Source organism: Megalobrama amblycephala, linkage group LG14, assembly GCF_018812025.1.
Source record: "Megalobrama amblycephala isolate DHTTF-2021 linkage group LG14, ASM1881202v1, whole genome shotgun sequence".
Classification (NCBI taxonomy): domain Eukaryota; kingdom Metazoa; phylum Chordata; class Actinopteri; order Cypriniformes; family Xenocyprididae; genus Megalobrama; species Megalobrama amblycephala.
In genome coordinates, this window is record NC_063057.1 from 38,027,223 (window position 1) to 38,042,593 (window position 15,371).

The 15,371-nt window shown below is 38.7% G+C and overlaps 2 protein-coding genes across 2 annotated transcripts in view; both read right to left on the reverse strand.

The window, feature by feature from the left end:
* The window catches only part of LOC125244914 (gastrula zinc finger protein XlCGF8.2DB-like), a 127,407-nt gene that overhangs the window by 78,875 nt on the left and 33,161 nt on the right, over nucleotides 1-15,371 (reverse strand). The gene's annotated exons all lie outside the window — the stretch shown is intronic.
* LOC125244903 (tripartite motif-containing protein 16-like) lies at nucleotides 1,727-11,774 on the reverse strand. The gene is made up of 6 exons (XM_048155290.1): nucleotides 11,141-11,774; nucleotides 9,349-9,444; nucleotides 9,030-9,263; nucleotides 8,165-8,324; nucleotides 7,964-8,011; nucleotides 1,727-4,039 (listed from the first exon to the last, which is right to left on the reverse strand). The coding sequence occupies exons 1-6, from the start codon at nucleotides 11,711-11,713 to the stop codon at nucleotides 3,519-3,521; spliced, it is 1,632 nt and encodes a 543-aa protein (XP_048011247.1). The 5' UTR covers nucleotides 11,714-11,774; the 3' UTR covers nucleotides 1,727-3,518.

Genomic DNA, 15,371 nt, shown 5'->3' on the forward strand with positions numbered 1-15,371 from the left:
TTGCGGATGTATTATTGACATGTAAAGTGTTGACAAAGTGTAGCCTAATTTTTCAGATGTTTTCCAAAAAGGAGGAAAAAACACATATATTGTCAACTTAGTGAATCAGTGAGTATGACAGTGATCTCAAACATTTTTACATGGACAAGAGATAAAGTAACAAGAAGCAAAACTTGACCTGTCAAAGTTAAATGCTAGTAAATGTATTAGCTGAAATTGATTATAGTTAAAGGTTTATTAATAATTGGGTTGTCTTTATAAATGCCAACATTGATGAGGCCTTGCTCCACACCCTCAGTCATGATGATTTTAGAGAGCTTTTTCCTGGGCCGGAACACTCTCTCAGGGGGAAACGAGTGTGGGCTCTTAGTATCCCAGAGGTAACTGTTACCTACTTTGTTAAATAACACCCAGAACAAGACGTGTTGTTTCTAATTGGCTCTGTTGTTTAAGTATTGTAAATAGTATTTTTTTCATTTTTTAGAATGAGAATCCCACTTTACCAGACAAAGCTGGCCATAATGAAACAAGAACTGTGTCTGCATTTTGAGGAATGCCTCCAACCAGGAATCCACTCCATCTGGAAAGAAAAGCCCAAAGAAGACCCTGCAAAGAGCAGGAATGCGTCACGTCCAAAGAGCCGAGACGCTGGTTGGCGAGGAACACATCACCAGCATGATTTCCATTTTGAGAGCAAGCCAGCAAGGAGAGAAGGTCTGGTACCCTCTCAAGCATGAAGTCACTGCAATGACTCGAAGAATAGTGGCGTATTATCCCATGCTAAAAGATAAAGACAAAACTTTGATGACTGGATCGCCGGAGAAGATGACTAAAGACTGAAAAAAGGATTACACGGGTGAGTTTCACAAAGGTAGGTAGTCAGTTTAGTAGTTCTTGGTAGGAATGATGAGACCAGACAAAAGGTGCATTGACTTGTGAGCTTAAACAGAAAGGTGCTGATGAGGGTAATCGCAGACAGATGTGGTGATTGTGGAGTGTGAGCAGGTGTGAGCCAGGAGAGATTCTGGGAAATGTAGTATGCTGAGGTGACTGGACTGGTAGATGGAGATCGTGACAATTTTATATTCTAGATACATTATTATCCAAATTATTTTGATTTTTATAATGCAAAAATTTGCTTCCCTTTAAACTAGATTCACCTTTAAATGTTTAATAATTGTTGATTTTCAAAGCACTAAGCAGGTACCATCCAAAACATTCTAGTTTTCTTTAACGTGAGGACAAATGTAAACCTGTTAAAAAAAAAAAGACAAACCTGTTAAATTCTGCATGCACCACATATGCAGATTCCAACATGATGTATCGTTAATTTGCCCAAAATTATTTTATTTAACACAATACAATTTTTCTTTAAAAGAAGTTAAAGAAAAATTAAATTAGATTTTTAAATGTCATCTTAAATAAAATTCTAAAAATAAATCTGGCCTTCATTAAAAATCTTTTCATAAATGTCAACAAAAAAATAAAGAATTCTAACAGATTTCAAACTAACACAATCCATCAAAATATGCTTCAGTCATAATGGATTCTGGCACAAGGGGCATAAAGGAGGAACCTCACAGACCAGAAACATATGGGTTAGTCAAAGTGGACACAACATTTTGCAGCAACCACAGGACTGATTTTGTAAAGTTTGTTTGTTGTACATTTATCCCATTCAGCTTGCCATTTCTTACTAATGTACTTGTTTATAATAGGTCTGAGATCTGAAGGTGGAATTTGGCATTTTTGAGCTTTGAAGATGAAGCTTCCTTAGCCACCATCAGCTTGTCCTTTCCCTGTAATACTACAATGCCCTGGTACCCAACAAAAATTACTTTAAAATTCTGTGCCTCCAAGGACTGCAAACTATTTAAAATTTCCACAAACGCTAAGTGTTAAATTTGGCCAAAAATAACCGGTAATTATCTCTAAGCAGAGATTCTGTTGAATGAATGTGTTTGTGCCACACAAAATTCATAAATGTTGTTCAATGAAGAAAACATTGTTTTGAGGAAACATATTTAATGTTATTTTAGATTATAGAAAATGTTATATGTGAATACATCTGATAAGTCATAGAAAGTAAAAAAAAAAAAAAAAATCCTCAGTCTGACATCTGTGTCTTAGTGATCACAGTCCCACAACATACAAGCAACTAATAAAAGTCTTATTCTTCACCTTTCTTTGCATGATATAATGACCTGCTCTGATACGGAAGAACATGCCATACTCTCTGTGGAGATGTCCGAGGAAACTCAACCCAACCACCTTCACATCAATGAAATATCCATAGAAGACCAACCCCCTTCAAGATGAAGCTCCAGATTATACTTTCACTGATCAAGAGTTTTCAGTTTAAAAAACAAGACCTACAATGATAAGTAGGCTAAGTGTGAAGGAGGACCGCTTAGGAGTGAAAACAAAAAATGGAAAAAAAATATGGAATTTAATAATCATTAAATTCAGAAAATACAGAATTTAATAATCATTACAGCAGTCATCTCCGATTACACTTTCGTTGCACCAACAAACCAAGTTTTAATTTCTGCATTATTATCCATAAATATGTGCATCAGTTTTTAACCAAGTTCATTTTTGTTTTCGTCCACATGCAGTTATATTATGCATATGCAAGAGCATTTGGAGAATATAGCTACACTGTGCTGTAGAGCTGCATGATTAATCGTTAAAAGATTGCGATTTCAATTAAGACAATGATTCTCCTGTGTCTATTAAACCTTTGACAAAAGAACCCAGAACATTCATTCCTGCCCGTGCCGCTGCCCCAGAGAGAGCAGGTATCTGAAACAGCTTCAGTCTTTTCAACCAAAAAGTATCATTATTTCTGTATTACAAATATTCTAATTATCACAGAATTACTCTGTACTTCGAATATAACACTGATGCCCACAGTAGCAATCAAAATAGAGCAAATCACCTTTTAAAAGTAACTTGTCTCTTCAAATACTGTTTGAATCTATGACATTGTTACGTCACCAGATGGTGACAAAAATGTATTTGTCACTAAATCATTCATTCAAGAGATTCGTTCAAAAATGCTGATTCATCCAGCAATGAAACGTAAAGTCTTTATGAGCAAGTGATTGAATCATTCAAAGTGATTTTTAAAAATAATTCAAATTAATTAAAAATTTTAAATACTCTGCAGCAATTAACATTTTGTCAGAACCTCTAGGAAATTGCATGTTATTTTGTTTAGTTATGATTTAGTTTCTTAAATGTTAAAGATTTTTTTTTCCTATGCAAATTTCTTAATGTTTTAAAATTATGAAATCATAAATCAAGGTAACCAAAGTTTACCACTTTAAGTTTAATATAAAAGTTTGATATAATGCAACTTTTACTTTCGGCCCACAGACCTTGATCAAGTTTGATTTTTGGCCCTTCGTTGTAAAAAGTTTAGGCACCTCTGCTCTATAACATCTCACTGTTACTGATTCATCATGAGCTCAAGGCATTATGGGTAGAATCTCTCTACAGTCTATTCTGATTCATCAACACAGTTTCACTGATGATCCAAAACCAAAAGTAAACCCAGGATAGAGCGGTTGAGTGAATGTGGTCTGGACTGTGTGGATGAGGCTCATTGTGTCTCCAGAGATGCTGTAGAAGGACAGAGTTCCTGCACTGTGATCCACATACACTCCTATTCTACTGCTGATGGACTTTACTGGGAGTTTAGTCACTATGTTATTGTGTTTGAATGAGTAACTGGAGGAAGAGCAGATCAATCTCCAGGACTGATCATTAGAACCAAACAAACACTCATTACCCGATCCCTTCCTGCTGATGCTCTTATATGACACTGATATATACACACGTTCACTCCACTCAATCTCCCAGTAACAGCGTCCACACACATTCTCTCTACACAACACCTGCTCCCAATAATCAAATCTGTCTGGATGATCAGGATACGGCTGATCTGTGTTAGTGAATGTAATCACTCTGTTCCTCTCAGACAGACAGAGGCGTTTATTCACTGTGTTCAGATCCAGATTGAGCTGATGAGAATCTGATGGAGATAAAACATCAGAATCAGGAATTATGAATCTGTCTGATCTTTTAATGTATCTGAACTCTTCATATTCAATAAGTCAGTGTCTCAGTACAGTTTACCAAATATCCTGTGAAAATCATCATTTACATCAGTGGATCTCAACCTTTTTTGGGCCAGTCTAATCAGTCTTCCCTGAATATTAAAGGTTTTGTTCTTCCAAAATGAAAATTCTGAAAATTCTGTCATTAATTACTCACCCTCTTGTACATTATACTCACCTGTAAGACTTTTGTTCATCTTCAGAACACAAATTAAGATATTTTTGATGACAGAATGCTGTCAGATTTCCTTCCACTCACTGCCTTTGTTACTGAAACTTTGAAACATCAAAAACTTCATAAAGAGATCGGAAAACTAATCCATATGTACTGAGCGGTTTAGTCCAAATTTTACGAAGAGGATAGATCACTTGTTATGATGAACCAATTTAATTTAGGTTTTTACTCGCAAATAAACATTGATCAGCGCGCATGAGTGAAGCTCAACCAAACCTGAATGACGCACAAGAACAAAAACCCAAACTTGCAGCAAAACACGCCAGAATGTACCTCATAGGTTATGCAGCACGTTTGAGCTTCTGGAAGAGGTTTGTTCTTGTGCATCATTGAGGTTTGGTTGAGCTTCTGCTTATGTGCGCTGATCCAAGTTTACATGTGAGTAAAAGCCTAAATGAAATCAATTCATCATAACAAGAAATCAATTGTCTTCAGAAAATTTGGACTAAACTGCTAGTAACAAAGTCAGGCTGTCATCAAAAGTAACTTAATTTGTGTTCTGAAGATGATCAAAGGTCTTACGGGTGTAGAACGACATTGTCATGATCACCGTCTGTTCTTGTCAGTTCCCGGACTTCATTTCCCATAATCCTCCCTGCCTGTCACATGCACACACTCCACTCCAATCATCATCTGCCACATACACCTGAAGCTTGTTATCTGGACTATAAATGACTCACTCACACACCTCCTGATTGCGAAGTCTTGATTACTCTGTGTGTCAATTCTAAGCGTTTCCCTGTGTTTATCCTGCTTCCCTGTGTTTATCCTGCTTCCCTGTGTTTATCCTGCTTCCCTGTGTTTATCCTGCTTCCCTGTCTGTAGTGATGGGCAGATCGAGGCTTCATGAAACACTGAAGCAGCTGAATCAAATGTGCCGTAATGATTCGAGGCTTCGAAACAATCTGACACCCGTCTCCACGGTGACCCCTAGTGGGCAGAGCAGTGCAAATGAATTTCAAAAGTTTTATTTAAAGTAAAATCAATTAAATGGAATTAACTAATCATGTAATAAGATTAAATATAGAGTGTCTGTATAATTTGTGTTCTTTTATCAATTTTAAAGGCTTGTTTCTCTGTTCCATGGCTCAAGCTAAACAGGCCAATAAGAGATTAATAACTACCATTATTCATTTTAATTATTCTAATGTATAATTAAAACATCTACAACTGTATAAAACTGATCGGAGATCAGGTAAAACCATAGGGTAAAGCCCTAGACACTTGTTCAATAGTTCTCAGTGAATCTGCATGATTCATGGGCTCACTTTATCATCGCCCTCTATCGGTGAACCACTGAAATTTCGAACTGTTTCGAAACAGTGATGACGTAATGAAGCCTCGTTTACTAAAATCACGTGACTTTGGCAGTTTGATACACGCTCCGAATCACTGATTCGAAACAAAAAGATTCATGAAGCTTCAGAGCTTCATGAAGCAGTGTTTCGAAATCGGCCATCACTACCTGTCTGTTCCTGTTCCTGCCTTTGACCCTTGCCTTGTTATCCTGTTCTGTGAATGATATCTGCCAGCCCTGATCTTCTGCCTGTATCTTGACCACGATTCTGCCTGTCCCTGGCTGTTCCTGTTTGCTCCTGATTGACCCTGCCTGTACGACTACGCTCACTTTAATAAAAGCTTTGCACTTGGATCCCTGCCTGAGTCTCGCCTTCGTTACAGACATGAGGGTGAGTAATTAATGACAGAATTTTAATTTTGGGGTGAACTAAGCCATTAATGTTTATTATTATTCTGTGTTTATTATAATTTAATTTAAAGGCCTATTATTATATTTACACCATTTAAATGTTTGAGGTCAGTATGATTCTCTTTTAAAAGAAACTGATACTTTAATTCCGCAAAGACCCATTAAATTGAATCAACAATAAATGTAATAATGTAATATGTAATAATGTAATAATGTGTATGTGTTTTCTTTGTAGAACAACGGTGTGCAACGGGTTTGAGATGCGTTTTCTCTTGTTTGGTCGGTGTGTCAGAAATGTCAGCCCAATTAGCAGCAACATGTATATAAACCATGTGCTATTAAAGTGACAGCTCACACAATGCACTGCAAAAAATGCTGTTCTTACTTAAAGTTTTTGTCTTGTTTCTAGTCAAAATATCTTAAAGTTCTTAAATCAAGAAGCATTTTCTTGACAAGTAAAAATTATTTTCTTGTTTTCAGGATAAATAAGTCAAAATTAAGTAAGTTTTTCCTTAAAACAAGCAAAATAATCTGCCAATGGGGTAAGAAAAATAATCTTATTTCAAACCAAGAATAAGCTATATAATCTTGTTTTCAGTTTGGACTAAGATTATTTTGCTTACCCCATTGGCAGATTATTTTGCTTGTTTTAAGGAAAAACGTGCTTAATTTTGATTCATTTTTCCTGAAAACAAGAAAATAATTTGTTCTTGTCAAGAAAATGCTTCTTGATTTAAGAACTTTAAGATATTTTGACTAAAAACAAGACAAAAATTCTAAGTAAGAACAGCATTTTTTGCAGTGTGGTAAGAAGTGGATAATCTTTCACCAGAAATGTTTATCTTTTCATCCTGAAATTAGAGGATCCAAATGTTGGATCACAATAATTAGGAACCACAGTTTTTCAACAATCCCTTCACTCGATTGGGATGTTCTCTTTTATTCTGGACAGCAAGGGCAGTGACTGTAACATTGAGTGTATTTTGCAGTATTAAACACATATTTATACCGACTTCATCAGGCTCCGAATATTCTTCAAAAAGAACACAAAGAATGGCCTTCTCAGCTGCCATAGTTGCAACTGTTGCATCATCAGAACAGGGCATTCAGCGCACCACCGTTTCCGTTTAAAAAATGTTACGCAACATTTTGTCGGGGCTGAACACAGCCTTGGTCACAGGACAGAACCAAAAACACAATGAAAGAGAGAACACAGAACATACATGAGACTAAATGGTTCTTTAAAATCATAGTGAGATTTTACAATATTACTGGGATCAAACAGCAGAAGAGACTTCTTTCAAAAACATTAAAAAACCTTACCAACCCCAAACTTTTGATCTGTGGTGTACTATATAATATACTTTTATTTATAATATATTTTGGTGTGTTATTATTATTGCTGTTATTATTATTCCCCTTGTCATTGAATATCAAATAATTTGATCAGACTTGAATGGATAGTTTAAACATCATCATTATTGGTTTCCCAAGTATAAACAAGCCATGTGAATAGATTATTATATTTATGAGTGTTAAATAAATGCTTCAGAAATTTGGCACTGAAACATTAATTACGTAGATGATCACAAACTGCATCCAATCAGCAAACAGGAAGCATTTATATTAATTTTTCCAACAGAAAACAAGAAAAAAACATATTGACAGACATATTGTGTTATATTGTGTCTGAATGCTAAACACAAGTTTTTCACTGGATGTTTGGCAGCTCTGCTACAGAAAGCTGACAGACACACTGAAGTAAATAGTTGTAAAAATGTTCACATTGTGTAGAATTTTGTTAGAATGTTGCAGACCATTTTCTTTTGTAAGTAAATTTCATCTCCTAAATCTTTAGTGTATATGTGCCCACCTGCTTGTTTCTTAGTGACTTACATTGTAGGAAGTCGTTCCTGGTTCTGGGAACAATGTTGGTGAAAGTGACTGTGGAAATCAACAGACATGAAGAGTGTGATTATCATGTCAAGAGAAAATGATCCCTGCATCCGTTCCTAAGACATTTCTAATATGATCTTCTACATGATATGAGATGATGGAGGATCATTTCTGAGAGCAGATGAATCTCCAGGACTTTACCTCTGTCAGAGATCCTCTTCAGCTCCTCTTTGCAGAAATCCTCCAGTTTGTCTCTCAGCTGACAGACAGATTCTCTCACAACATCAAAAGAGGAGAGAGAATTGAAGGGATCGTCATTTACGTCTGTAGATTCAGGTGGAGCTGAGAGAGACTGGAAACTCTACAGAAAACAGAAATCAAAGCTCATCACCTCCACACTTCAGCCAATAACCTGCACTACTGTCAGATTTGAGCAGCTCTTGTTGATCTTTAGTAACTCTCCTCAATCCAGCACTTTCACAGCATCAGATTCATTCTTCTCATGTTCATTATATCATGTTAGAGCTGTAAGATCTAGTGTTTGACACTTACACTATATGTGAACTTTCTAGGAAAACACTTGATGATCAAACATCTGGCAATAACATAAATGTAACAGATCAAGTGCATCATTGGCATGAGGAAAAGCAGTTAACTAATAGCAACTAATAAGCAACTAATAGATTGATCATTATTTATAATTTTTGAGCAGTTAGTGGCTCTGAAATTCACAAGGACCCTTAGGGCACAATCCCAAGGTCAGGTTTTGTGGTTTTAATATGCTGAAGCAATGCTAATATACAATACATATAATTTATTAATGTATTAATAAAAATTATTACAAAAGGTTTCAGAGAACCAAAGAGATTTCCAGAGCTGAACTGCATTTGTAAGTGTGTCTCTTTCAAAAGAAGAAGATCAGATGAGAGTCTGACTGATGATTATATAATAACCGAACACACAGATCAACACTTCAGTCAACGGCTCATTCTGCTCTCATGAAATGTTTCTCTGTGAGTCTCTTGCCCAAGTCCACTATGATCCTGTTCTTCTAGATCTCTGTTACCTGCAGGAAATGTATGTGATCCTGTGTGTGTGAAAGCTGCTCCAGCTCAGCGTCTCTCCTCCTCAGATCATTGATCTCCTGCTCCAGATGCTCCAGTTGTCCTTCAGCTCGACTCACTGCAGTCTTTTCCTGATCTCTGATCCGCTGTGTGGCCTCAGAGTGTCTTCTCTCAATGGAGCGGATGAGCTCAGTGAAGATCCTCTCACTGTCCTCCACTGCTGTTTGTGCAGAGCGCTGTTAGGACACACATCACAATCACACAGTGGCTTCAGTGAGTCTGACTGAGACTTCTCAAACTTCTCTTCTTCTCCACACTCACCTTATGAGACTCCACAGCCTCTCTCAGCTGCTGAAGATCTTTCTCTCTCTGCTGGATCCTCTGCTGGAACGACCTCTGCGTCTCCTTCAGCTGGTGCTAAAGGACAAACCAATAACAGGAGAAACATCACATAAATCATCAAGTAGACATATATGAATCCAGTATCAGTGAAGTGCCTCTCCAAATCCTCTCCAGTGGCCTCATGGGATAGTAAAGTGTCCATCGTATGCACACTTCAGAATCTTGCCGGAAGTAGTTGGTCATCCGGGTACTTTTTGCCTACTTTTTTATGAGTACTGTGAATTCAGACTTTTGTCACATACTGTTTAAATATTCTTATTGTCCTTTTTGAAGATTGAAAGTTTTGGGCCCTATTGACTCTCAATATAAGGACAGATGAGCCATTGCTTAAAATAACATCTTTTGTGTTCTTCAGAAAAATGAGAGTCATAACAGTTTGGAATAACATGAGTAAATCATGCTCCAGACTAACGTTTTTTTACTAGGAGCATTGTAGCCCCTTACTGAAAATTTTAGGAGCAGAAGCAGAAAATTTAGGGGCACACCTTAAATCGATCTACAATGCAATTATTCACATTTAGAGTTTTGAAGTGCTGGAAAACATAAGAAGCACTTAAATGTCTTTGAAAAGGTCTCTCATGAGCTCTCAAAAGGTTGTATGAACCCTGAAATTAATAATGTATAAACATTCGACTATATCTGCCACAATACCATAGTTACAGTTAGCATTACTGCATAGAAGTCCATAGTGATGTTATTAATACTGTGGTGAATTCAAATGTTGTGTAGAAACGATGCCACGTGATCGAGATCGGCCTGTAAACTCCTGTTCTGAGCTCTCGCTGCACTTGTCCAGGCTGAAAAACGGTCCACGTTGCGCAGCTCAAACATTCCGTTTTTGTTTTGTTTGCCATTTGATATTTTGATGCTGTTTTTTCATATGCAACAGAAATAGCAGCTCTTATCAGTTGGGCAATGTGGTGGTGGCACGCGACCTCTAACAAAATTTAGTCACACCAGCAGGAAAAAAGGTAATTTGGTCACAGTCTGGAGCCCTGATGACTGCTTTAAAGGGGTCCTATTATGCTGGTCAGTGGTTTCAGATGTTCATACATTTTTCTTAATTTAAAATGAAATTTATAACTAAATTTATTGATGAATCATGATTTGTTTGTGAAAACGTTTGTACGCAGATTTCGCGCATAGATTCGTGGATACACATGCTTAGTGAAGACACACTGTTTTTACCATCCTGAAACTAAACCCATTTTTTTGGCCTAACATACTTGATGGTTAAAATGTACTTTTAACACTGTTCCTTAAAAGTTCACAATCGCAATCTTTTATTGTGTTCTCACAATTTTTATAACAACTGCTTTCTGAACCATGTAGTTTAATGCAGGTCAGATGTTATAAATGAAGTTACAAACGTAGGTTTGGGAGGAGCCTAATCATTCAGTCCTGTCAATCATCATTACGAGCGTAAGCAGCAGTCATTGTGTCGTCCCAGTGACAATTCTTCCAGCACCTCGTTACATTTCCGACACACACTCTAAGCAGTAGACCAATCACAACAGACCTGTGGCCAGCTAACCAATCCGAACAGACTGTGATTTTTGAAAAACGTGTTTTAAAGAAACTGAAACTAAAACAGTGTTCAGACAGTAAGGGTGAAAACAGACATTAAATGATGTAAATGTATTATAGTAGACCCCATAAACAAAACTATAAACCTGTAAATGAGGATAATGGGACCTCTTTAAGTTCATACCTGTTTCTCTGTCCTCTGTGCTGCAGCTGATACAGTGTCGTGGTTTTTATGTTCATCCATCGTACACAGCAGACATATACACTTCTGATCAGTGCGGCAGAAAACCTCAAGGATCTTGTCGTGTTTCGGGCAGATCATCTCCTGCAGTCGTCCAGTGGCTTCAGTCAGATTGTGTCTCTTTCCTTTAAAGAAGGTCTCATGTTGTTCAAGGTGATTCTGACAGTAGGAGTCCAGACACACCAGACAGGACTTGACGGCTTTGTGTTTTCTCCCAGTACAGACATCACACTGCACATCTCCAGCTCCAGCGTAACAGTCAGCAGAAAGTTTAATCTTCTTCAGTTTCTCCACCACTTCAGCCAGAATGGTGTTTTTAGCTAAAGCAGGTCTTGGACTGAAGGTCTGTCTGCACTGAGGGCAGCTGTAGACTCTCCTCTGATCCTCCTGATCCCAGCAGCCTGTAATACAGATCTTACAGTAACTGTGTCCACAAGAAGTGGTCACTGGATCCTTCAGGAGATCCAGACACACTGAACACATGAACTCATCCTGAAAAATTCTGGCTTCTGCCATTTTACTGCATGAATACAGAGACACAAACACACAACAGCTCAACTACACTTCACTTTCACTTTCTCTGAACCTGTTTCCTGGTTCTGTGTTTGAGTGAAGGAGGAGTGTCTGTAAAGCAGCTTACTCATTCCTGGCCCTGAAGAGCCTCATTCCTGTTAAGATTTTAGTTTTCATGTGTGTTCCCACACACATTGTGTTTAATCAGTGTCAGACACACACTCAAAAATAAGTTGGCGAGAAGCAAGACAATATCCTTAAAAGTTCAGTAAATCTGTATCCTAAATACTAGAGACTGAAAACTATGTCCAGAATTACAGTACACAGGGACCATTTATCAGCTCGGCTCAAATGACAGTGCAGTGCTGTGGATGCTTTCACTCGCTGATTGGCCTTGATCATGCAACCACTAAACAGCACTGTGAGATCCAGTGAGAAGCTCCAAAGAACACAAATGTCTCTGTGTTTTAAACTAGTTTAAAGCCATATGAAACAGTGCTGACATTATCAACAGTACTGAAACATTGTGCCATGAACAATACAGTTAAAAGGCTTTTCAATCTACAAAATAAATATACAAATCTGTAGTAACTTCAGGAGGAACAGCTCAGCACTCCCCCCACTCAGCATCATGAGCAGTACTGTGGCAACAGTGGAGTCATTCAGGTTCTTGGGCACCACCATCTCTCAGGAACAGAAGTGGGACAATCACATTGACTCCATTGCTAAAAAGGCCCAGCAGAGGTTTTACTTCCTTCGCCAGCTGAAACAATTCTACTCTGCAGTTATTGAGTTAACAGTTAACTCTGCACTTCCATAACTGTCTGGTTTGGATCAGCCCAAAATCAGATCTCAGTGGACTACAGAGGATGGTTCGGTCTTCTGAGAGGATTATTGGTACTCCCCTACCCACCCTGCAAGAACTGAATACATCCAGAGTGAGAAAAAGGGCTCAGAAAATCACTCTGGATCACTCACATCCAAATTCACTTTCTGTTTGAGCTGTTGCCATCCGCTGGCACTACAGAGCACTGAGCACCTGGACAGCCAGACACAAAAAACTTTTCTTCCCCCAGGCAATCTATCTCATGAACATTTAAAGGATTAGTTCACTTTCAAATGAAAATTAGCCCAATCTTTACTCACCCTCAAGCCATCCTAGTCTTTCTTCTTTCTGACAAAGACAATCGGAGATATATTAATAAATATCCTGACACAACCGAGCTTTATAATGGCAGTACCAAACGAGTATAAGTTGAAGAAAGTGTCTCCATCCACATCCATCCGTCATAAACATATTCCACGCGGCTCCGGAGGGTTAATAAAGGCCTTCTGAAGCGAAGCGTATCCATATTTAACAAGTTATGAAGTAAAATATGTAGCTTCTGCCAGACCGCCTTCTTCAAAAAGCTTACGCTGTACGTCCTACGCCTTTTCTATTCAACTTACAGAACTGACACAACGCCAGTTCCGTTTTTTCTGTAATTTGAATACTGAAGGCGGTCTGTATTGAATTTAGAGTAGAAGGTTTGCACTTAGCTTGAGCATTCACAGTTCTTTGTTGCAGGTTCTGACTGATGTGCGGTGCAAAAGATGTATGGGCTGGATGTGAAGACGGACTGAAGACAGGTAAGTTTCTAAGGTGAGTAGTCAGGTAAGTCCTTTTCATTGGCATAGACGAGACCAGACAAAGGTGCATGTGTGATGTGGAGATATATATATATATATATATATATATATATATATATATATATATATATATATATGAGTCCTAATGAGCAGGTGCAGGTAATTAGAATTTGGGTGATAATGATCTAGTGAGTGGAGCTGACAGGTCTGGTGCTGTGGATGGCATTGTGATGGAATTCCTGTCTTTGAATCATCTCAGTGTTTCCTCTGGCCAGTAAAGAAAAATCAATGAGCTGCCACCAGGAATGAGAGAGGTGAAAAAAGTTTGTTTTGGGACTCCTAAATTTGAAGCACTGGCACCAAGCCAACTTGCTGCTATTAAACAAACTTTTAATATTATGGTCTTGCATCCTTTGCAGTTCCTCAAAAGATTTTACTTGCTGGCACATTGTACACTTCTGTGACGCACACAAATGCGAAACCACATTATTTCAATGGTTTTTGCAAATTCAGTATTTAGTCTTGCTAAGGGGTCATTGTCACTGTGCATCTAGTGATTGTTCATGTGTGTCAGTGCCTGTAATTCTTGGCCATCCCCTAAAAAAGAAAGCTAAAGCGTCATTCACAGACAGACAGCTAAACTTGCATATGGATTTTGTGACAGAGGTAATTGAGAACCTTCAAACAAATGCTTTCCCTGTTTTATTACTCAAAACAAAATGTGTTTTGTCAATTGTTAAGGAAAAGCAGTATGTCATCCCAATTGTCAACACAACTGAAACAGAATGAAAATGTCTCAGGTTACGTATGTAACCTTAGTTCCCTAAGAACAGGGAACGAGACTCTGCACTTGATCACGCTATGGGGAACCGTCACTCGTGACAGGTGTTCGAATTGCCAAGAATCACAACACTCCAATCCTATTGGCCGGCGACAGCCTATGACGTCATATGGCAAGAACCGTGACGTATAAAGGGAGCGCCTGGGGAGGCAGTCAACACCTTCTCGTCTTTGAGGGACTGTTCAGCAGGCATCCCGAAGCATGGCAGGGAAACGCAGAGTCTCATTCCCTGTTCTCAGGGAACTATGGTTAAATACGTAACCTGAGACGTTCCCTTTCGAAAGGGTTCTTCAACTCTGCATTTGATCATGCTATGGGGAATGATATACCCACATGCCCAAAATGTCTGGACAAACGTTCGGCAGTTTCAGGAAAAAACCGAGAGCAACTCTTCAAGGCTATCAGTGACAGCATTCCCTAAGGCCAACAACCCAAGCTGAGCCTAAAAGAGGCCTTCCATGAAAGGCCTGTCAAAACTGCCCAAGGCATCTGGGACCAACGAACCGAAGAAAGTGGTCCCTTTAAGGGAATGTGGCCAGGAGACCAGAGGAATCCCGGCCAGTCACTAGAGGGGATAAAATCACCCCCAACGCCACCAAGGTGGCTGTACTAATTTAGCGAAAGCCAAACATAGGTGCAAACTCCAAACAAGGAGAGGAGGTAAGAGCAACTGCGAAAAGGCAGTAACAACTCCTAACCCACACGCAGAGATGGGCATCCTGGAGAGCGGAACTCAGCTGAGCGCTATAAACCCTCGTATTGAGGGGAGTAAAACCACTCATCCTAGGATCTACTCAGCTTCTGATAAAGCACTGAGGAGGCTGTGCGCTAGAAAAACCCTGGTACAGGGGAGCACAAACCAGCCTGGGGGCCAGTCTGAACGGGACACTCAACAGAAGTCTACAACCAATGACCAGCTTAGGGAGCTAAGCACAATTACGAGCTTTGTACTTCCAAATTACAAATGGAAGTACAAAGCTCAACCTAACAGACAAACCAACTGTAGGCACATAGTCATGGAGGCCGACCAGAAGAAGCCTACAGATAGTTCTTCTTACAAAGAACTATCATCACACAAAAAACCCTATATAGGTGGTAATCAGGATGGCCCATAAGGTCACTTAACTGAAAACATATCATGCTGAGTACATGACCACCCATGTAAATAGGTATCTGTGAGTTCCCACGAAA

Bases quoted from the DNA above. Each gene is read 5' to 3' on its own strand.
- LOC125244903 (XM_048155290.1), bottom strand. From the start codon at position 11,713: ATGGCAGAAGCCAGAATTTTTCAGGATGAGTTCATGTGTTCAGTGTGT. The intron at 9,445-11,140 runs GTATGAACTTAA...TTTGTCCTTTAG, and splicing joins CACAGAGGACAGAGAAACAG to CACCAGCTGAAGGAGACGCA. The intron at 8,325-9,029 runs GTAACAGAGATC...TGTTTTCTGTAG, and splicing joins ATCACATACATTTCCTGCAG to AGTTTCCAGTCTCTCTCAGC.